The sequence below is a fragment of the Anomaloglossus baeobatrachus genome, chromosome 11 (assembly GCF_048569485.1).
Source record: "Anomaloglossus baeobatrachus isolate aAnoBae1 chromosome 11, aAnoBae1.hap1, whole genome shotgun sequence".
Lineage (NCBI taxonomy): Eukaryota > Metazoa > Chordata > Amphibia > Anura > Aromobatidae > Anomaloglossus > Anomaloglossus baeobatrachus.
In genome coordinates, this window is record NC_134363.1 from 17534968 (window position 1) to 17558391 (window position 23424).

Sequence of the window (23424 nt, forward strand, 5' to 3'; positions counted from 1 at the left end):
TGCAACTAGGGCACAAGTGCTGCCACTGATGGGGTGTCTGTGTGCCCAATGTTGGGAAAAAAGGTAGACTCCGCTTGGAGTAACCCTTGCTTGATGTGTTTTTTAAAAATGATACAAGATGAACAGATCTGAAGGCAAGATGAAGGCAACATCATGTCTCCGCCTGCACTTTTCTCACAAACCTGCATTTTTCCAGGGACACCCTACTCAACACCGTCTACAGACAGCAGCCAGATCTCTTTCCCTCAGATGTGGTCAAATAAAAGGCCACTTACTGCGACCCATGACAAAGCTAAGTGGTTGACTCTATCCCTCTGTAAGCTGTTGGCTACCGAAATGCTGCCTTTACGCGTAGTGGACACACAGGATTTTACAGACCTTATGTCTGTCGCTGTGCCCCAGTACCACATGCCCAATCACCACTGCTTCTCCAAGAAAAGCATGCCCGCGCTACACCAGCATGTCGCACACAACATCACCACTTCCTTGAGAAAATCTGTGTGCGACAGGGTGCATTTCAACACAGATACTTGGACCAGTAAGCATAGACAGGGTCATTACATGTCACTGACTGGGCACTGGCAAACTATGGTGAGAGATGGAGAAGGGTCTGCTGTACAAGTCTTGCCGTCCCCACGAGTTGTTTCAATCCTTGTTCTGTATGTAGAAGTTAATACACTGCTTCTGCCTCTTCAACCTCGTGTGGGTCCTCTACCTTGGCGCAAACCCTGTGTGGTCAGGCCACCCTTCCTTGCAACTGCGCACAAGGACTACCACACACCTCCTTACTATGCTGGCAGCACAGCTCAATGCCATCAGGCGGTCAAAGCTTTACTTTCAAATGTATGGGAAATGTGAGTCACACCGCTATTACAGAGAATAGTAGTCAGGCAGGGTCAAAACATTAATTGAGGAACAGGAACAGAATGGGACGGCCAGGAAAGAATCAGAAAACAAGCAGAGTTGAAATGCGTATCGGCCAACAAGGTACATAAACAGCAAGCAGGAAAAGTAGTCAGGTAACAAGCACACAAAATCATAAAACTGAACTGGGGGTAAAATTAACCAGAGGTTCATAGCTATGTCTGGCAGTGGTCTGCAGACAGGATGGGCATAAAAAAGGGTGTGGTGTCTTCCCATTGGTTGTAGCTGAATGATGGTATTTCATCTGTGAGATACCCACCAACTACATTCAGCCAGAGATTCTGCATCTGTCAAGGTAATGCAGCCCAGTGGGTGAGCATAACCTGCGTCCACCTGCGCCGCTGGCATCGACTACTCTCACATCATCAGCACTATTCATGAAAGGAACACGTTGTCACCTGGCAACCGGAGTACAAATTGACGGAGCGGACTACGTTGGTGACTTAACAGCCGTGTGCGGCAATGATGCAAACCTGGCTGCGGGCCATCCTCAGGGCAATGTGACACACGTGCCTTTTAGGGCTCACGTGTTGAACCGAATTCGCCAGCAATTTTTAAAACACCATCACGGCCTACATGGCCTTGTGCAGTGGGCACGCTCGCTATGTGCTCACTTCCATCGTGCGCACACAGCAGCTCAATAACTTTCATCACTCCGGAAGTCTTAGGGTCTGGCAGTTAAACGCCGTAAATGCGATGTTTCGACACGCAGGAATTGGAATCTGCACATGTTGCAGCGTGTGTGGCAGCACCGCAGAGCCCTGCTGAAATACGGTAAGACATATAGCCTGGGATAACTTGATCCAGAGGTGGTGCAGATCACGCTGCTGGAGTGGTGTCAGATCAAGGACCTATGCACCCTGCTACACAGTTTTGAAATGTCGACGAAGATGTTTAGCACTGGCAATGTCATTCTCAGCGTGACAATTCTGGTCATCTACATGATGGAGCACACTGTAATTATTATTCTGAGTCAGGTGTTGGGACAAGAGGAAGGGGAGGAAGTACAGGAGGAGTCATATGCGGAAGGGATAACAAGATCTACGAGGTCCAGATGGTCAGCGGCACCTATGCGGCATTCATGGTGAGGGAGAGGGATTAACAAGGGCGCATAGTATCAGCAAAAAGTGTTGATGAAAGTGCAGGAGCCCATGAAGAAATGGAGGACGAACTGGCGATGGGCATGGAAGACTCAGCAGATGAGTGAGAGCTTGCTCACATTTCGGTTGTGCGAGGTTGTGGGTAGAGGGCAGAGGAAGGATGCACGATTCTCACCTCTCTGCCACCAACACACCAAGGACTTGGTCCTCCTGGATGCACAAGACACATGAGCGCCTTCTTTCTGCACTACCTACATGACCCTCGGATTGTATGAATTTGAACTAATCCTGAATACTGGGTTGCCACACTGTTAGATCCCCGGTACAAGACAAAATTTGGCGAACTAATTCCTGCCATAGAAATAGACGCACGTATACAGGAGTATCTGCAGAATGTGGTACGCAATCTTAGATCTACTTGTCCACTAAACACCAGTGCTGCACAGAGTGAATCTCAACGCTTTGTCATGGATAGGAGGAAATGGTCTTTTACTTGTCCACATCGGAGGGACCGAGGGATGGCTGCTGTGCTGAGATGGCGTTGAGTACGGTGTCCCTGCACAGTTGCACTTTTGGTCATATCCCAAAATGAGTTGAAAAAGGACAGATGCTGTTGGAAAGGGGAACAGGTGTGTTGGAAAGGGGAAAAAAGTTTTGGTCCGTGGATTTGGTGGTTAAGCAACTGTAACATTTGCTGAAGAAACACCATCTGTTACAGTGGGACTGGCAGATTTGGATAAAGTGGTATATAATCTGTGACCGCTATATAACGAAAATTAATAAGAAAAGAAAGAGAAAGGTATATATCCCCATCAGCAGTCAGTGTCCACCGTGCTCCCAGTTGGAAAAGGAGAGGTTGGCAACTTGAAGGTTTGGTGGAGGATACAGAGCTGTGTGGCTATGAAACTAATAGTAGCCTGAACCGAGTTAGACGCCATTCGGATCTGGAGACTGTGAGCCCTGTTAGCGTCACAGGGTCCACATGCCCACCCAGCCCAGGAACTCCCTGTTAACAACACAGGGGCCATTGAGTACGCTGACCGTGTGCGTAGGGGCCACACCTGTGGACAGCAGGCGCATCAGCAGCAGCAGGCCTGTTAATGCCACTGGGCTGCACAAGCAGGACTGTTAGGACAGGAGCTGGTCTTAACCGTTCTGCGTTACCAACTGTGGTGGTGGCCTGCATCCACCACCCGATCCCTGCCTACCTCTGGCCTAAAGCCGCAATGGGTTCAACACATGGAGGTGTGCTCTTTCGGAGCATAATAGAAGACTGCGCACCTCCTTGTTGGCTCCAGCCCCTTTTATAACCTGGGTCCGCCCCAAACCAGGGTGAACCACAATGCACCTCCTGGAGACAAAAGTAGAGTGACACGTCATGAGTGGCATAACTAGCGTCCTATTTGGAAACGCAACTTCAATGATGACCTCATGGCTGCCATGACCCAAACACCTCACCAGTCATCGTCTGAGCATCAATAATGCAGTGACAAGTCATAGGTGTGGGCCTCTGCAAGCCATTTGGGAGGACACCTGATGCCCTGTGGTCTATATGGGACCCCCACATCAGGGCCAGGGCCAAAGAGTTCATTACCGGACCTAGTCTCTGATGCAGGAAGTGCCTGAGCATGCTCAGTAGCATGAAATACAGTCTCTGAAAAAAGACTATCAGCTTTAGCATGGTGTCTATGCCCAAAACAGGACTTAGACCCGGCACGGAATGCAAGCACCTGTGCAAAGAGGCTTTTCACACTTAGTGTGGGAGCATGCGCTGTATCCCGAAATGAAAACTTAGCGTCAGGAATGCACAGTCAGGCTGAGCATACTCACTAGGCGAAACACTGTAATTATGCTGCAGCTGGGGTACATCGGCACACGCATGCGCACTAGCTGCCTCTCCACACTTAGACGTGGAGGGGAAATTTGTCTTGGAGATGCTGTCTATGAACAGAAGGAAAAGCTAAAGGAAGCCTGACTTTCTATCCCTCCGAATTATGAAATGCAGCAATGAATTCCATGAGTTTGCTATAACATTAGCATAGCAAAATGTGCATGAGGGTGTGATGTAGAGGTGCTAGAAATAGCTTGTCACCAGTGGGGCACTAATGGAATACAACAGCCAGTTCTATGATGCCACAAAATGGCAGTATTTTGTGCTATCATTATAGCTTATTAAAAACAGAGCACGAGGTTGTCATGCAGAGGTGCTGCACATAGATTTGCAGTAGTGTGAATTGACAAAAGTACAATAGCCACGTTTAGGATACAACTAGGTACAGTGAGTGTTTGCTAGTAAAATTGCTTAGTTTAAAAAAGTTGTAGTGTGCAATGCAGGCAGACGTGCTGCAAATAACGTTCCAATACTGTGAATTGACAAAAGTACAATAGCCACGTATAGGATGCCACTAGGTACACTGAGTGTGTGCTAGTATAATGGCTTCGTTATAATTTGTTGGAGTGTGCAACGCAGGCAGATGCGCTCTGCAAATGTCTTGGCACTAGTGGGACTATAGCAAAGTCCAATAGCCACGTATAGGATGCCACTAGGTACACTGACTGTTTGCTAGTATAATGGCTGAGTTTAAAAAAGTTAGAGTGTGCAATGCAGGCAGACGTGCTGCAAATAACGTTCCAATACTGTGAATTGACAAAAGTACAATAGCCACGTTTAGGATGCCACTAGGTACACTGACTGTTTGCTAGTATAATGGCTGAGTTTAAAAAAGTTAGAGTGTGCAATGCAGGCAGACGTGCTGCAAATAACGTTCCAATACTGTGAATTGACAAAAGTACAATAGCCACGTTTAGGATGCCACTAGGTACACTGACTGTTTGCTAGTATAATGGCTGAGTTTAAAAAACTTGGAGTGTGCAATGCAGGCAGATGCGCTCTGCAAATGTCTTAGCACTAGTGGGACTATAGCAAAGTCCAATAGCCACGTATAGGATGCCACTAGGTACACTGAGTGTGTGCTAGTATAATGGCTTCGTTATAATTAGTTGGAGTGTGCAACGCAGGCAGATGCGCTCTGCAAATGTCTTGGCACTAGTGGGACTATAGCAAAGTCCAATAGCCACGTATAGGATGCCACTAGGTACACTGAGTGTTTGCTAGTATAATGGCTTCGTTATAATTAGTTGGAGTGTGCAACGCAGGCAGATGCGCTCTGCAAATGTCTTGGCCCTAGTGGGACTATAGCAAAGTCCAATAGCCACGTATAGGATGCCACTAGGTACACTGAGTGTTTGCTAGTATAATGGCTTAGTTATAATGAGTTGGAGTGTGCAACGCAGGCAGATGCGCTCTGCAAATGTCTTGGCACTAGTGGGACTATAGCAAAGTCCAATAGCCACGTATAGGATGCCACTAGGTACACTGAGTGTTTGCTAGTATAATGGCTTCGTTATAATTTGTTGGAGTGTGCAACGCAGGCAGATGCGCTCTGCAAATGTCTTGGCACTAGTGGGACTATAGCAAAGTCCAATAGCCACGTATAGGATGCCACTAGGTACACTGAGTGTTTGCTAGTATAATGGCTTCGTTATAATTAGTTGGAGTGTGCAACGCAGGCAGATGCGCTCTGCAAATGTCTTGGCACTAGTGGGACTATAGCAAAGTCCAATAGCCACGTATAGGATGCCACTAGGTACACTGAGTGTTTGCTAGTATAATGGCTTCGTTATAATTTGTTGGAGTGTGCAACGCAGGCAGATGCGCTCTGCAAATGTCTTGGCACTAGTGGGACTATAGCAAAGTCCAATAGCCACGTATAGGATGCCACTAGGTACACTGAGTGTTTGCTAGTATAATGGCTTCGTTATAATTAGTTGGAGTGTGCAACGCAGGCAGATGCGCTCTGCAAATGTCTTGGCACTAGTGGGACTATAGCAAAGTCCAATAGCCACGTATAGGATGCCACTAGGTACACTGACTGTTTGCTAGTATAATGGCTGAGTTTAAAAAACTTGGAGTGTGCAATGCAGGCAGATGTGCTCTGCTAATGTCTTTGCACTAGTGGGACTATAGCAAAGTCCAATAGCCACGTATAGGATGCCACTAGGTACACTGAGTGTGTGCTAGTATAATGGCTTACTTATAATTCGTTGGAGTGTGCAACGCAGGCAGACGTGCTGCAAATGTCTTGGCACTAGTGGGACTATAGCAAAGTCCAATAGTCACGTATAGGATGCCACTAGGTACACTGAGTGTTTGCTAGTATAATGGCTGAGTTTAAAAAACTTGGAGTGTGCAATGCAGGCAGATGTGCTCTGCTAATGTCTTTGCACTAGTGGGACTATAGCAAAGTCCAATAGCCACGTATAGGATGCCACTAGGTACACTGAGTGTTTGCTAGTAAAATTGCTTAGTTTAAAAAACTTGGAGTGTGCAATGCAGGCAGATGTGCTCTGCAAATGTCTTTGCACTAGTGGGACTATAGCAAAGTCCAATAGCCACGTTTAGGATGCCACTAGGTACACTGAGTGTTTGCTAGTATAATGGCTTAGTTAGAATGAGTTGGAGTGTGCAGAGGACAAGAGGGTACAGTGGCAGGATTGTGGTGCTCTGGGTAGAGGAATGGAAGCCTGCCTTTCTATTCCCTCCTAATGGTGAAATGCAGGGAGGAAATCCCTGACCTGGGCTACACAGACGCTGTTGCTGTTTGCAGGACCTGTCACCTATGGCTCTCTGACCCTGCCGGTACGAGCCCTTAAAAGGACTGCTAGAATGTGCTCTCCCTAAGCTGTCTAACGCTGTGTATGCAGCGCATACAGCTGTATCGGCGATAGGACAAAGGACGGAACTGCGACAGTGATGTCTGACACCAAAGACGCAGAAGGCAGATAATGGCGATCGTGAAGAAAATGTCCGGTTTTATAATGCAGGGACATGTGACATGCAGATCCTATCACACATGCCGTTGCTTCTCTGCCTCAAAGTCCACTTAGGTGTGTGTGTGTCTGTGATTGGCTGACATGCTGGCCCGCCCCACAAGACGCGCGCGCTTAGGGAAGGAAGACAAGAAAAAAAAAAAAAAAAAATGGCGATCGCCATTATAGAAACAGCAGTGATCTGAAGGCGCTGTTCCCGCACACTATACACTGAAATGTGATAATAGTTTGATTCACAGAGTGACTTACACTATTACAGCAGAAACCAAGCTAAGATTTAGCTGTTTTTTGGCTGCTAGAACCGTTCTCGAACGTTTCTAGAACTATCGAGCTTTTGCAAAAAGCTCGAGTTCTAGTTCGATCTAGAACATGCCCCAAAATCACTCGAGCCTAGAACTGGAGAACCACGAACCACGAACCGCGCTCAACTCTAATGTTGATACTCCAAAAATGTAAAAATAATCAAATGGAAAAATGATCTTCCCTTCATATAACCATCCACTTGTTACTGGCCTCTAGGAATAAAAAGAATACTTCATATATTTAGTAATGAAGCTGGAAAAAATGAATAATATTCCAAACATAATTTACAGATACTCCATAACATTAACATTCCAAACATAATTGGCAGATACTTCATAAGGAAATTCTGCCTTGCCTAACCCTCATGTCTTAGAGATATTGGCCTAAGAGAAATCCAATTCCCAGTATAGGTAAGTTAGTGTGTATAGATAAAGTACAAATCCTACAAATGATGTACTACACTCAAGATAGCAAAATATATTGTTTATTCGAGATAATAAAACATCTATACTAGGTAATATAACAAAAAAAACTACCGCACAATAGGTAAAAAGATGATGACAAATCAAGGACCAAGATAGGATCCAGTGACCACAACAAATGGAACAATAGTAACAAATAGAGATTGGCGAACCCGAACTGTAAAGTTCAGGGTCTGTACCGCGCACTTAGGCCGGCTTTGCATGCTGCGACATCGCAATCCGATGCTGCGATATTCCCCACCCCCGTCGCAGCTGCGATATCCTTGTGATAGCTGCCATAGCGAACATTATCGCTACGGCAGCTTCACATGGACTTACTTGTCCTGGGACGTCACTGTGGCCGGCGACCCGCCTCCTTATTAAGGGGGCGGATCATGCGGCGTCACTGCGACGTCACTTGGCAGGTGGCTAATAGGAGCCGAGGGGCGGAGATGAGCGGGATGTAAACATCCCGCCCACCTTCTCCCTTCCGCAAATCCTACGGGAGCCGCGGTGATGCCGGTAGGAGATGTTCCTCGCTCCTGCGGCTTCACACACAGCGATGTGTGCTGCTGCAGAAGCGAGGAACAACATCGGACCGTCGCGTCAGCGTAATTATGGATTACGCCGACGCTACACCGATGATACGATTACGACGCTTTTGCGCTCGTTAATCGTATCATCTAGGCTTTACACACTACGATGTCGCCTGCGATGCCGGATGTGCGTCACTTTTAATTTGACCCCACCGACATCGCACCTGCGATGTCGTAGTGTGCAAAGTACCCCTTAGTGTCTATGAATGGACCCCGAGCATGGAATTCTCGGTGAAGTCCATGTTACTATTCAGGATCAACTACCTGGATAAAAATTTTTTAAAAAGTTAAAAGAAAGCAAAATACATATTAAAGCAGCAGACACTACTTCCTTGCCTGCTCATTAACTCTCATGGATATTCACTACTTCCCCCACACACCATCTGTGACAGCTTGTGTTGGCATTTGTGATTGATTGTGGTCCAGAGTGTACAAGTAAATAAATAATTGATAAAAACATTGACTTAGAGTCCCCATATATTAATAACCAGCACAGATAAAACTGAGTGCAGCTCAGAGCTGTGCGCGTTATTTGTCTATGTTTAAAACTATGAGGGACCCCCATGCAGCTTCTTTAAAATTATTTAAATCAATAATTTAAAAAACTGGCATGGGGTCTTACCTAATTTTGATACCCATCCAAGATAAAGCCGACAGCTGGGGGCTGGTATTTTCAGGCTTGGGAGGCCCATTCAGGCCCCTAGCCTGAAAAAAGCATCCAGCAGCCGCCCCAGAATTGTTGCATCAGTTAGATGTGACAATTCAAGCACTTTACCCAACTCATCCCAATTGCCCTAGTGTGTTGCCAATCACACCAGCGCTACTTTCACTCACAAGCTGAGCAGACTGTCTGCACCGCACACTGATGAAGGTCTATGTTACACCGAAACATCTGTGCTGTATCTGGTCAAGCTTACTCATTAAAATACAAGTTTAATCAAACATTTGAGTGCCGAGTAGTTGCTCTCTAGAAAATTTAAGTAAGACAACACCCTAACAGTTACAGACCTCATGAAGAAGAACCTGGACTATTAGTTGTTACAAGTAATAAACAAGAGCACTAGGAGTTCTGATGCAAATAGTATGAATTTTATTTTAATTAATAAATAACAAATAGTTAGGACGTTTGCAAGCACAGGTTAGGGAATTAAAAATCTGAATCCCATGGACTAAAATATGAAATTCAGTGATAGGTAGGTATAATAATTACCACTTAGTTCATGGTCGTGGCCCATGTGACTCAGAATCCTGGTGACCTAGTCCTCTGGACCTGGCTCCCCTGCACCACTACCATGAATGGGTAAAATATTATATTTCAATATAACTTGATCAGTGACGCTCAGTGTGAATTCATAGGAATTGGTCTAATTCTCATTTATGCTATTCTGTGAGTGGCTCGAGCCTACATTTTTATTATACCTACCTATCACTGAATTTCATATTTTGGTCCATGGGATTCAGATTTTTAATTCCCTAACCTGTGCTTGCAAACGTCTTAACTATTTGTTATTTATTAATTAAAATAAAATTCATACTATTTGCATCAGAACTCCTAGTGCTCTTGTTTATTACATGTTTGCTGGAGTGTGCTGTCTCGGGGCCACACTGGGAGGTTTCAATCATGCCCTATCCGGTGTGACCCACATGAGACTCCAAGCTATGACCATGTGGCTATTTGTTTGGACATTTATTAGTTGTTACAAGTAGAAATGAGCGGATCTGTTGAGGCTCGGTTCGCCGGCACAAAATGAACCTTGCCTCCACAGACTGGATCTGGACTAGAACCCCAGATAAAGTCACTGATTGGTAGTTTGAGTCTCTGCCCACATACAGGAATCCAAAAGCAGATCACTTCCAGGGGAGGGTGGGCAGGCTTTCTCAAACTTTTTTTGGTGTTGCACACTACATGTAATCGCGCTTTTGTTAACCCCAGTGCGAGCCATTCAAACACCGCAAGCGGCTCGCACAAGGCTGAGCATCAAGCATACCCGAGCACAGGATTGCTCGCGTGCAATCTGTTCGCAAGTAAAGCATCCATTCCCTGATCCCAAACCTGGATTTTTAAATTTGGTGTTTGGTTCGAAAACCAAACCTCAGGCTTGCTCATCTCTAGTTACAACTTAATTCAGTTGTCAATAAATGCATGTATCATCCACCTTCTGAGTCCTAATTTTTTAAGGAACCATGATACAAATGCCTTTTCCTGGGGCATCTTAGGGCAATTTTTTTTATTTTTATAAAGTTGCAAAATTGTAGCGCAGATATGATGTGTGCCAAATATGACTATAGTTTTAGAGAAATGATAAAAGTTTTTTTTTAAAAATTCCCTTGTGTCTATGTAGGGTACTTGGAGCTTTAACATCAGTTAGATAAAGCTCCGAACCTTATGGAAATGTACTATAATGTAATGTGAAAGCATGAGAATAAAATGTATTAAATCATAAAAATAAAAAGGTTATTCAGTGTTGGAAATTTACTTTAGGCAACTGAAAGTCAAATAAACAGATCGGAACTGGTAAATACAATAAAATATATCCCTTTACATTTCCTCGGAGAAAGTAAAGACATTCCCTTGAAATAAATATTGCCTAAAACCCAATAAGACAAAGTGTTCTTCTTTTTTTGGCAAAATCAAATTGACAGCTATTATGATGAATTCCTAGAATTTTAGGTCATCCCGCCATTGTCGTATTGGGCAAGAATATTTATCCTGGCAAACCTGGAAATTGTAATTTGACTGGGTCTTATTGGAGTGATCTCATCCATCCCGTGATACAAATATTTCTTTACCTTTCCAAAGAGTATTCATATGATATCTAGATACAGACAACAGGACGAGCAGAAGAGAATCCGAGAAGACGCCCAATCATCCGCAATGAAGAACCTGGTGGCTTTTCTTTGCATGATCTCTGCTCTTGTCGGCTCAGGTAAGACTAATGTAGACACTTCACAGTATATACACATAAGGCACTGTGGAGTATCAGAAAACTATATTCTAATAATTCTTTATGATTTTTTTGTCTTTGTATATAAATAAGTAAATTGCATTGACTGTAACACCTCTTTGGCAAATTTGGTGCATTTAGTCAATATCAGATGAAAAAACAAAACTTGCATGGCATTATGTTTTATACATCCAGGTGAGTATTCACATAGATTCATTAGAGTAATTCGGTGGCTGAGTAGTTAACACTGTAGCCATAAAGAGCTGAGGTCCTGGTAACAAAACGATCACCAAGGAGTTGATCTTGTTCTCCCGATGTTGAGTGGGTTTCTTCAAGGTTCTCTGGTTTTCTTCCACACTTCAAAGACAAATTGATAGGGAGTTTAGATTGCGAGTCCTAATCAAGACAGGAATAATGGTGAAAAAAGGGCTGCAGAAATTAGTGGCACTATACAAGTGAGTACAATGAATACATTGCTTTCAGGAGCGTAGTAAGGATTCATTAATTTTGAATCTTTGACAAAGCTCTTTTTTTAAAACAATCTTCAGCTCGATCTCGATCCATAGCGACTTGATGGATGGACGATCTTTATGAAGATTAATCTTGTGTAAACCTAGATAGGTCCACCAGGGTTTTCCCCACCATTATCTTGATGGTATCAATCCATTGGGTCGATGGCCCTCCTTCTATTCTTCCAAACATGATGTTATTCTGTATTGGTTGTAGTCCTGTCTGTGTGATATTTTTTCCACTTTGGTTAACCATGGTAATCTAAAAGTAGCCTATTAGTCAAAGTTCAACAAGCCGAATTCCCTTCAAGTACAGTCTTGATAACATCTTTATAAATCAAGAATTCAAGTCATGTCAAAGTCAAGGTAACAGTATTAGCAATGACCAATGTCGGATTCTTGATGGCTGATATTCTAGAAACATATAACCACAATGTGCTTTTCTGACTGTGCCCAAATAATATCAATGGACTGTCCCTTTTATTTGTTACAGTCTTTTCCTATACATGTATTTATTGTTTTTCCCCCAAATCCACAACATGTAATGAGACTGAAACCGAATGCCTTGGAGATCAATGTATGACCGCCTCCCAGTACATGTACGATGGTGAGTCAAACTCAAGTCTTCCTTTTATCAAAAATACAGTATTCTCATCTCATTTCTGGCATTATTATTAGGGATGATCGAAAATCACAAATATTCGGCAATATTCGGCTTCGTGAATATCCGACGAATAGGTTGCCAATATGCGAATATTCGATGTGCGATGTAAGTCTATTCGGCAATTATTCGGGTTTCCCATATACTTACATTGCACATCGAATATTCGCAAATAGTCGAATAGCAGCGACCTATTCGGCAAATATGGCCGTTGCCGAATATTTGAGATATTCGATCATCCCTAATTATTATGTCTATTTACTTATTTTGTAGATAAGAGAGAGTATTGGTCAATAATGAAAGGTTGTGCCAATGAGACTTTATGTGGAGCCAGAAGTTTAGTAAGATCAGGAAAGGTCAAGTTTCATTTTTACGTACATTGTTGCAACGGGGATGTATGTAATACTGATGAATATGAAGGTAAGTTTCACAATGGTAATAACTGTACTAGAATAATATTGTATTATTATGGTATAATGTAATAGAGAATACAATCAATTAACTGATGAGATGACCAAAGTCCCAAGCTTAAATGATAGAAAATAAAAAAAATTGTAAACTTCCAATAAACTGTGTTTATATCCTTTTCCATTTATATATTTCTTCGATGTTGATACATGAGAACCTTCTTGTGCTGAAGTTTGTATAAAATATAATTTGTTTTGTAGAATACACCATGAAAGATCAATAAGTGGGATATTTGTATTGTTGCTTCTGTGCTTAACTCATAGAATATTAATTACTGAAAATTGTAATAATCTGTAACCAAACAGTAACCAAACAAGTTCAATTTTTTGGAATGCTAACAGGAATTTTATGTATAAGAAATTTAATGAACTAAAGAAATAATTGTAGGTATTCCTCCAGTTCCTCCAGAAGATCCAAATCCAAACGGTGTAAAATGCCAAGACGCCTACTGTGCCGGAAGTTTGGAAGATTGTAAGACTAACAAGACGATGAACTGCACTGGATCAATGGACCGATGTATGGATTATAGGGAGCACGTTACAGACCCAAGTAAGCAAATTTATATTTTTCATCCTTTTAAAGTCGTGTGCCACAATCTAAATTTTCATTATTAGATCTTGAAAAAATGGTAAATTCGAAAGTTGAACGAGATAAAAAATGTTTCAGTGTAGAAATAATATTTTAAATGTTCCCTGGTGTGTTGTCTTATTTGTTGTGTTTTACCATGTAGAGTTACTTCAGTCCAAATTTGGAGCTTACCAAAGCTCCTGATCAGAGGAGTTGCCAACATAGTTGCTCTATGAGATATATATATATATATATATATATATATATATATATATATATATATATATATATATATATATTAATCCCAATCCAAAACAACTTGTGTTGGATAACCACAAAAAAGATATATTGAGCCAGAGAAAAAAATGGTATAACTCCATATAATAAAACAATAAATTTTATTTCTCAATTAAAACATACATCATTATCAATAACAAGATTCACAGCAGTGGGTCCTCAAGAAACATAGGTGAGCTGGTATCATAGAGCAAAAAGTAAGTGTAAACAATTCATGCAGAAACAGGACAACAACTTTTGACAATAGTATTATAAGCAATTAGTTTCCAACTTTAATACCAAGGAACAAACCAAATATCTATTGGGGCTTTAAACAGTAAAACAGCCTACCAACTAGGAGGTAATCCCTGTAAATCATAAGGACGTCGAAAAGCTGAACCCATACTGACCAGTAGAATGCATACCGCAGCACCTGCCTGTCCCAATGCGCGTTTCACCCTCTTCCTCAGGGGACGTCCCCTGAGGAAGAGGGTGAAACGCGCATTGGGACAGGCAGGTGCTGCGGTATCCATTCTACTGGTCAGTATGGGTTCAGCTCTTTGACGTCCTTATGATTTACAGGGATTACCTCCTAGTTGGTAGGCTGTTTTACTGTTTAAAGCCCCAATAGATCTTTGGTTTGTTCCTTGGTATTAAAGTTCGAAACTAATTGCTTATAATACTATTGTCAAAAGTTGTTGACCTGTTTCTGCATGAATTGTTTACACTTACTTTTTGCTCTATGATACCAGCTCACCTATGTTTTTTGAGGACTCACTGCTGTGAATCTTGTTATTGATAATGATGTATGTTTTAATTGAGAAATAAAATTTATTGTTTTATTATATGGAGTTATACCACTTTTTTCTCTGGCTCAATATATATATATATATATATATATATATATATACAGTGTGTCCACCCGTATCCTGTCCACCGCCATTAACTTGAGAACGGCGGAGAAAAAAAAAAAGATTTGCAAAGTTGTAGGGCATCATCAATTTAATACGAATCGACACCTTGCATACAGAAATGCTATGATTAGAACATGTAAAACTCACAAGGCTGCAGACATGAAGCGATACCTCATGGAGACCTTCCTACAAGTCATTGGGTATGGTGGCTGTGTGGAGTGGCCTCCACGCTCACCTGACCTGACCCCATTGGACTTCTTTCTGTGAGGTCACATCAAACAGCAGGTGTATGTGGCCCCCTCCACCAACATTGCAGGACCTACGACGACATAACACAGATGCTTGTGCAAACGTGTCACCTACCATATTGTACAACGTGCAGCAAGATACACTATGCCGTCCAGAGTCCAGATGTGCATTGCAGCTGATGGGGGCCACTAATGAGCGCCATATGTGTGACCAGCATTCAATGTTTTGGGGGGGTCTTGGGTTTCATATCATAGCAGTTCTGTATGCAAGGTGTCGATTCGTATTGAATTGATGATGCCCTGCAACTTTGTGATTCATTTTTTTCTCTTTCTCGTTCCGTTTTTGAGATAAAAATGCTAACTCCGTTGTTTTCCACCAGGTGTCGCTATAGGTGGTTTTATTGCGCAGTGCATGGATAATTTACTATACATAGACACCAATTCTATTCTTATAGCTGCAGCCATTCTCAGGTTAATGGTGGTGGACAGGATATGGGTGGATACTCTGTATATACAGTTAGGTCCAGAAATCTTTGGACAGTGACACAATTTTCGCGAGTTGGGCTCTGCATGCCACCATATTGGATTTGAAATGAAACCTCTACAACAGAATTCAAGTGCAGATTGTAACGTTTAATTTGAAGGTTTGAACAAAAATATCTGATAGAAATTGTAGGAATTGTACACATTTCTTTACAAACACTCCACATTTTAGGAGGTCAAAAGTAATTGGACAAATAAACCAAACCCAAACAAAATATTTTTATTTTCAATATTTTGTTGAATCCTTTGGAGGCAATCACTGCCTTAAGTCTGGAACCCATGGACATCACCAAACGCTGGGTTTCCTCCTTCTTAATGCTTTGCCAGGCCTTTACAGCCGCAGCCTTCAGGTCTTGCTTGTTTGTGGGTCTTTCCGTCTTAAGTCTAGATTTGAGCAAGTGAAATGCATGCTCAATTGGGTTAAGATCTGGTGATTGACTTGGCCATTGCAGAATGTTCCACTTTTTTGCACTCATGAACTCCTGGGTAGCTTTGGCTGTATGCTTGAGGTCATTGTCCATCTGTACTATGAAGCGCCGTCCGATCAACTTTGCGGCATTTGGCTGAATCTGGGCTGAAAGTATATCCCGGTACACTTCAGAATTCATCCGGCTACTCTTGTCTGCTGTTATGTCATCAATAAACACAAGTGACCCAGTGCCATTGAAAGCCATGCATGCCCATTCCATCACGTTGCCTCCACCATGTTTTACAGAGGATGTGGTGTGTTTTGGATCATGTGCCGTTCCCTTTCTTCTCCAAACTTTTTTCTTCCCATCATTCTGGTACAGGTTGATCTTTGTCTCATCTGTCCATAGAATACTTTTCCAGAACTGAGCTGGCTTCATGAGGTGTTTTTCAGCAAATGTAACTCTGGCCTGTCTATTTTTGGAATTGATGAATGGTTTGCATCTAGATGTGAACCCTTTGTATTTACTTTCATGGAGTCTTCTCTTTACTGTTGACTTAGAGACAGATACACCTACTTCACTGAGAGTATTCTGGACTTCAGTTGATGTTGTGAACGGGTTCTTCTTCACCAAAGAAAGTATGCGGCGATCATCCACCACTGTTGTCATCCGTGGACGCCCAGGCCTTTTTGAGTTCCCAAGCTCACCAGTCAATTCCTTTTTTCTCAGAATGTACCCGACTGTTGATTTTGCTACTCCAAGCATGTCTGCTATCTCTCTGATGGATTTTTTCTTTTTTTTCAGCCTCAGGATGTTCTGCTTCACCTCAATTGAGAGTTCCTTAGACCGCATGTTGTCTGGTCACAGCAACAGCTTCCAAATGCAAAACCACACACCTGTAATCAACCCCAGACCTTTTAACTACTTCATTGATTACAGGTTAACGAGGGAGACGCCTTCAGAGTTAATTGCAGACCTTAGAGTCCCTTGTCCAATTACTTTTGGTCCCTTGAAAACGAGGATGCTATGCATTACAGAGCTATGATTCCTAAACCCTTTCTCCGATTTGGATGTGAAAACTCTCATATTGCAGCTGGGAGTGTGCACTTTCAGCCCATATTATATATAGAATTGTATTTCTGAACATGTTTTTGTAAACAGCTAAAATAACAAAACTTGTGTCACTGTCCAAATATTTCTGGACCTAACTGTATATATATATATATATATATATATATATATATTTATATATACATACACTCATGCTCTGAAGTGAAAGCAGTCTTGAAATTGTTTCAGAAGATGAATGATTTCTCCCAGAATATTATTGCAGTTCACAAGGTTTGTTATTCACATATTTATTTCCTTTTTGCATATTGGGGCAACACAAACAAACAAAAAAACAGGCAAATTGTACATAATTAGGCCTCATTTCGATTTTTTAAACACTAGAATGATGTGCTTTACCAAAATTCTCTATCTTGGTCTCATCTGTCTACAAGATGTTTCCCAGAATGATTTTGGTTACTCATGTACATTTTGCCAAACTGTAGTCTATCTTTTTATGTTTCAGTGTCAGGAGTGGGGTCCTTCAGGGTCTCCTACCATGCCATCTCATTTCATTCAATGTAAACAGATAGTTCACACTGACACTGATGCACCCTGAGCTTTCAAGACAGATTACATTTCTTTGTAACTTGATTGAGTCTGCTTATACACCATTTGGACTATCCTGTGTTGCAACTTTTCAAAAATTTTCTCTGCATACCATGTCCAGGGAGATTAGCTGGAGTGTCATTGGTTATAAACTTCTTGATTATGTTTCTCACTTGTAGACAAAAGAAATGCAAAATCTCTTGAGATGGACTTCTAAAGGCCGCTTTACATATAGCTCCCGCCCCCGTCGTTTGTGCGTCATGTTCAAATCGCTGCCCGTGGCGCACAATATCGCCAGTACGCGTCACACTACTTACCTTACCAACGACGTCACTGTGGCCGCCGAACAACCTCTTCTTTAAGGGGGCAGGGCATTCAGCATCTCAGCGACGTCACCCGGTAGAAGACCAACAGAAGCGGAGGGGCGGAGAGGAACCACAGGATCGTCACTCCCACCTCGTTGCCAAAGGACGCAGGTACACTGTTGTTCATCGTTCCTGGAGTGTCACACGTAGCGATGTGTGCTGCCTCAGGAACGACGAACAACCTGCGTCCTGAACGAGCAAGATTATTGTGGAAATGAACCACGTGTCAACGATCAACAATGGGGTGAGTATTTTTCATCGTTAGCGGTCGCTCGTGTTACATGCAACGACGTTGCTAACGAGAATGGATGTGTGTCACAAATTCCGTGACCCCAAAGATATCTCGTTAGCGATGTCGCTGCTTGTAAAGCGGCCTTAAGCTTGAGATTGTTAGCACTGTTCAACAATTTTGATTCTTAAGTCAACAGAACGTTCTCTTCTTCTCTTTCTGTTCTCCATGCTTAGTGTGCCACACGCAGACACATATTGCACAGATTGAGTCAACTTCTCACTTTTTATATGGTTTCAGGTGGGATTTTCATGTTGCCCACACCTGTTACTTGCCACAGATGAGTTTAAAAGATCATCAAATTCTTATGCTTCAAACAAAGTTGTTTACCCACAATTTTGGAACGGTGCCAACAATTTTGTCCTCCCTTCTTTTGGGTTTTGTGTGAAATTATGGCCAATATGTCTGCTTCTTTTGTGGTGTTCTAATACACGTAAAGTAAATAAACATGTGTATGACAAAATATGTGTAATAACAATAACCTTATGGGAGAAATACTTCACTTTATAGCACATTTTTTAGCCACTGTTCATAGATACAGTATATATATATATATATATATATATATATAGGGGATACAACAATTGTATGAAAATAGGATGTATGTATGAGCCCTTAGAGGACTTGAATCTGCAATAATCTGATGGCTGCACCTAATGGTTTGCCTTCCAGAATGTGCTATCAGAGATACCCGTAGCATTCAAGTGATTATCTGCTACTGATTTGTGCTGTTGGAGGCAGATGATGGCTGTGTAACACAGCCATCATCTGCTGGGAACAATATAAGCTCAACTCTTGAGCCCGCATCAAAGAAGCAAACCCAACACGTAGCATACAGTTTTGTCTCATTTTGGGAAAAGGTTAAATAATTTTTGCTGTATCACAAAATGAGAACATGTTCATGAGATATTTGACTTAATTCTATCGGATTTCTGTCCACAGATGGGAGAGACGTGACACTTTCTTTCAAAGGTTGTGCTAATTCTAAAGCCTGCATAATCAACTTTGATAATGACATTGGGGTCAATGTAATAAAGAAGAAACACTCACATTGTTACGTTCCTTCAAAATCCAATCATCTTCAATGAATGGGACACCTTCAGTTCTAATAGTTTTTCTTTGACCTTCGATAATCAGAAATTACATAGTAGAATGCAACGTACAACGACTTTTATCTAATTTCTTTCTTTGCATTTGGGAGGCTCTTTTCTAATTAGTCACATGAATACAAGGCAATGTTATTGGTCTTTGCTTTTGGAGAAGTGAAGCACTGCACTCATATAATTTTGGATGCTATAGAGGAACAGCATTAATGTTTTGCAGGTCATTGATCAAGTTGATGGCCTTTAAGCTTATGGACTGCTCACATATTATTAACAGAAAAAAGCTAAATTTAGTTTTTAATCAAGATGTGATTATCTGAACACATTAATAAATATTGACTTTGCAAAGTGTTGTGCGCCCTTCTGATATACGTGAAATAAAAAACATCTAATGGGAATCCACCCTCAGACTTGTATTTTTCATCTGTCATTTATTTATGTAAATAAAAAACAGTTATAATCAGTATTTATATACAATAGTTATCATTAAATATAATTTAGAGCTGGGTGAATAGTAAATCTTTGGGGTACTTTGCGTGCTGCAACATCGCTAGCCGATGCTAGCAATGGCGAGCGCTATAGTACCTGCCCCCGTTGCACATGCGATATCTTGTGATAGCTGCCGTAGCAAACATTATCGCTACGGCAGCTTCACACGCACTTACCTGACCTGCGACGTCGCTCTAGCCGGCGACCCGCCTCCTTCCTAAGGGGGCGGGTCGTGCAGCATCACAGCGACGTCACACGGCAGGCTTCCAATAGAAGCAGAGGGGCGGAGATGAGCGGGACGTAAATATCCCGCCCACCTCCTTCCTTCCGCATTGCCGGTGGAGGCAGGTAAGGAGATGTTCCTTGCTCCTGTGGCTTCACACACAGCGATGTGTGTGCCGCAGGAACGAGGAACAACATCGTATCTCCTGATGTAGCGACATTATGGAAATGACAGATGCTACACAGATCACCGTCTGTGATATGCTTTTTTTTTTTTTTTTTTTTTCACATATCACAGAGCCAAACATTCATCTAGGAATTCACTACTATACTCTCAACCGAAATCTGAGTCAAGTGATAAAATCCGCTTTGTGACCAACTATTGTGCGCAAATTCCATCCATACGTGATTGCCTGGAGAAGGCATGGCCTATACTCCAAGCTTACCTCACCCTTAATAAAATTGTCCCCGAGAAGATATCGATCACCATGCGTAGAAATAAAAACTTTCGGGATCATTTGATCCGTAGCCACTATGGGAGTAATAAGAGAGATCCTACATTTTTGGGAAATTTCAAACCCAATTTAAAATTGGGATGTTTCCCGTGTGGAGGGTGCGTTGCATGCCCCAATATATGCCGTGAGAGTAGCTTCACTGACGCTAAAAATCTTAAAACATATGAAATACGGAAATATATAACATGCAACTCTAGGGCAGTTATATATTACGCGACATGTCCTTGTCCCAAAATTTATATCGGACTCACGACACGTCAGCTGAAGGTACGCACTCGCGAGCATGTATTGGGGATTGAAGCTGCACGCAATATGACTGATATTGAAGGTCTAAAAACCCTTCCAAGACATTTTTTCAAATTTCATTCCTGTAATAGTGGTCTACTAAGGGTGAAAGGTATCGATCAAATCGACTTGGGGATAAGGGGTGGTGAGATCAGCAGGAGACTGGCCCAACTTGAGGCCAGATGGATATACACATTGGGTACTGTGTGTCCATCTGGCCTCAATGAAAATATCAGTTATGCGTCATTCTTATAGAATATCATGCTGTTTCTGTCATACAGGACCTGTAATGCCCTAGATATATACTTCTGTGCCGCATATGCATCTACTTTTATAAGTGTTAATTAATTTTTGTCTAATTAACCCCCTTATTTTATTATTTCTAGTTATCTGTGAATATTTTCTCATGAATGATGATATATCTATTGACGGAAGGAATGAAATGGAAAAGACTGAGGATTTGACATCTCATACTTTGTGTATCAGCTGATACAATGGATACGGCCGAATGATATTGTTCTGTGGATATATGGAAAATGCTAAACAGCAACCAGTACGGCCGTTTGAGTAATGGGGGACCTTGTCTATCCTCCTGTTTTATGAGATTTGGAGATATGAATAAATATGGTAGTCTATATACTATTTCACAAATTATATGTTTTGTCATAATACCCTCATTTGTCTCCTTTTTTGTCGACACTTATGTGCCACAAATTATAGATGCGCACATATATATATATATCCTATATTTACTTTTGCCTCATGAGATGATATTTTTCAGATCACCAGTGTATATGTATAACACAATTATTTAGTTTTTTTGCACATATATTTCATCTGATACCTGCACGCACGGCTGTCACTGGCGGCCGGCCCTGACCAGTCTGCTGTGTCTATACTGGCTTTTCACTCCCGGGCTATAATATCCTGGGACTGATGACTGGTGACGCGGTAGCTGGATCAGCGTCGGCAAGGCGTCATGACAACGCGCGCGTCATCTAAGGGGTTGATGATGATTGGAGACAGGCAGTATTTAAAGCCTGTGCTCCCGGGTGATTAGACACGCCCCCTGACGAAGGTTGAGAAGCCGAAACACGTGTCGGGAGTTCTTCTATACAGCGGTAATTACAATTTGTGTGTCCTGGCTACCACTATGGTTTGATGTTTGTGATATGCTGCAATAAGCGGTAGTTTAGTCAGCCTTGGCCGTAATGTGGTGATGTCGATTTGAGACATTATAATTTGGATACCTAACATATGACACATGGGTCTCTCTTGGCTACCAGTAAAATCTATAGTATGGCGTCCCCTGCTGTTTATCTGTTAAAACTATCTCTATGAGAGTTCTAGCATGCAGTGGTAAATACAATCCGTATACCTGGTGACCCCTGGGCTTGGTGATTATAGTATGCCACAATATATGGATTAGAGGTTGTATGATCAGAATGTCCAGCTGGATATCTAGCACATGATTCATAGGTCTCTCTGGGCTATACATTGATTACTAGCTAAATTCATGGTAAAATCCATGTATCTTTTGGCCACATACTGATCACTAGTAAAATCCATGGTATAGCAACCCCTGCTGTCTATCTGTCAAACTACCTCTATGAGAGTTTTGGCATGCAGTGGTAAAATTTTGGTGACCCCTGGGCTGGTGGTCATGGTATGCCATAATATATGGGTTTGTCTGATAGCCTGATATCCAGTACGGTATCGCTGATTAGAGGCTTGCATGATTTGAATATCTAGCTGGATATCTAGTATATGATATATAGGTCCTTTTTGGCTACACATTGACTACTAGTCAATTCATGGTATAGCGACCCCTGCTGTTCACTTGTTAAAACTCCTTTTATGAGAATTCTAGCATGCAAGCATGCCACAATATATGGGATTGTCTATTAGCCATGATATCTAGTGTGGTTTTGCTGACTAGAAGCCTGCATGATTTGAGTATCTAACTGGATATCTAGCATATGATATATAGGTCTTTCTTGGCTACATATTGACCACCAGTCAAATTTATGGTATAGCGACCCCTGCTGTCCATTTGTTAAAACTACATGTATGAGAATTCTAGTATACAAGCATGCCACAATATATGGGATTGTTTATTTGCCTTGATATCTAGTATGGTATCGCTGATTAGAGGTTTGTATGATCTCAATATCCAGCCTATGATGTAGAGGTCCCTTTTTCGCTATCGGCCATTGGGTAATTTTTGGAAAATAGTGACCCCTGCTGGCTATTTGTAAAGGTGATCTATATAGAAATTATCAGTATATATATGGACACATATGCTGGATATTTTTGATTAACATATCCTCTACAACATCAATATAGAGACCATGAGTATGACTAGAGGATATATATTATAACAGGATATGCTATTGGTGGTTACAACCACACAACTCCGCTGTATAAATTTGAGTTTTATATGATATATATGATGCATAATTTGTGTCCACTGAAATATTTGTGATAACACTTGCTAATAATAAAAAATCACTTTTTGTATAAATTTGATTTTTATCTTTATTGGGCTTTGATCGTCTGCTCTCCTTTTCTTTTCACTATATATTATACAATTTATGCCCTTTTTGATATAGTCCTGGTTTCTAATTGAATTATTATATATGCAATATCAGAATTTATGAAAATGTAAGAATGTATTCTACACTG

At 41.7% G+C, this 23424-nt stretch overlaps 1 protein-coding gene across 3 annotated transcripts; it reads left to right on the plus strand.

The window, feature by feature from the left end:
• Window positions 1–11085: 11085 nt before the first annotated feature.
• LOC142255696 (uncharacterized) lies at window positions 11086–23245 on the plus strand. 3 transcript variants are annotated; one of them, XM_075327145.1, is made up of 5 exons: window positions 11086–11201; window positions 12222–12335; window positions 12663–12809; window positions 13245–13406; window positions 21126–23245. In XM_075327145.1, the coding sequence occupies exons 1-5, from the start codon at window positions 11150–11152 to the stop codon at window positions 21227–21229; spliced, it is 579 nt and encodes a 192-aa protein (XP_075183260.1). In that variant the 5' UTR covers window positions 11086–11149; the 3' UTR covers window positions 21230–23245. The 3 variants fall into 3 exon arrangements, with proteins under 3 accessions (XP_075183260.1, XP_075183258.1, XP_075183259.1); XM_075327143.1 differs by lacking the exon at window positions 21126–23245 and adding an exon at window positions 19068–19633; XM_075327144.1 differs by lacking the exon at window positions 21126–23245 and adding an exon at window positions 19068–19633 and having other exon boundaries at window positions 13257–13406.
• The last annotated feature ends 179 nt before the right edge of the window (window positions 23246–23424 follow it).

Excerpts from the sequence above, each read along its gene's own strand:
- LOC142255696 (XM_075327143.1), top strand. The coding sequence starts at position 11,150 with ATGAAGAACCTGGTGGCTTTTCTTTGCATGATCTCTGCTCTTGTCGGC. Across the intron at positions 11,202-12,221 it reads CTCTGCTCTTGTCGGCTCAG|TCTTTTCCTATACATGTATT; the intron begins GTAAGACTAATG and ends TATTTGTTACAG. Across the intron at positions 12,810-13,244 it reads TAATACTGATGAATATGAAG|GTATTCCTCCAGTTCCTCCA; the intron begins GTAAGTTTCACA and ends AAATAATTGTAG.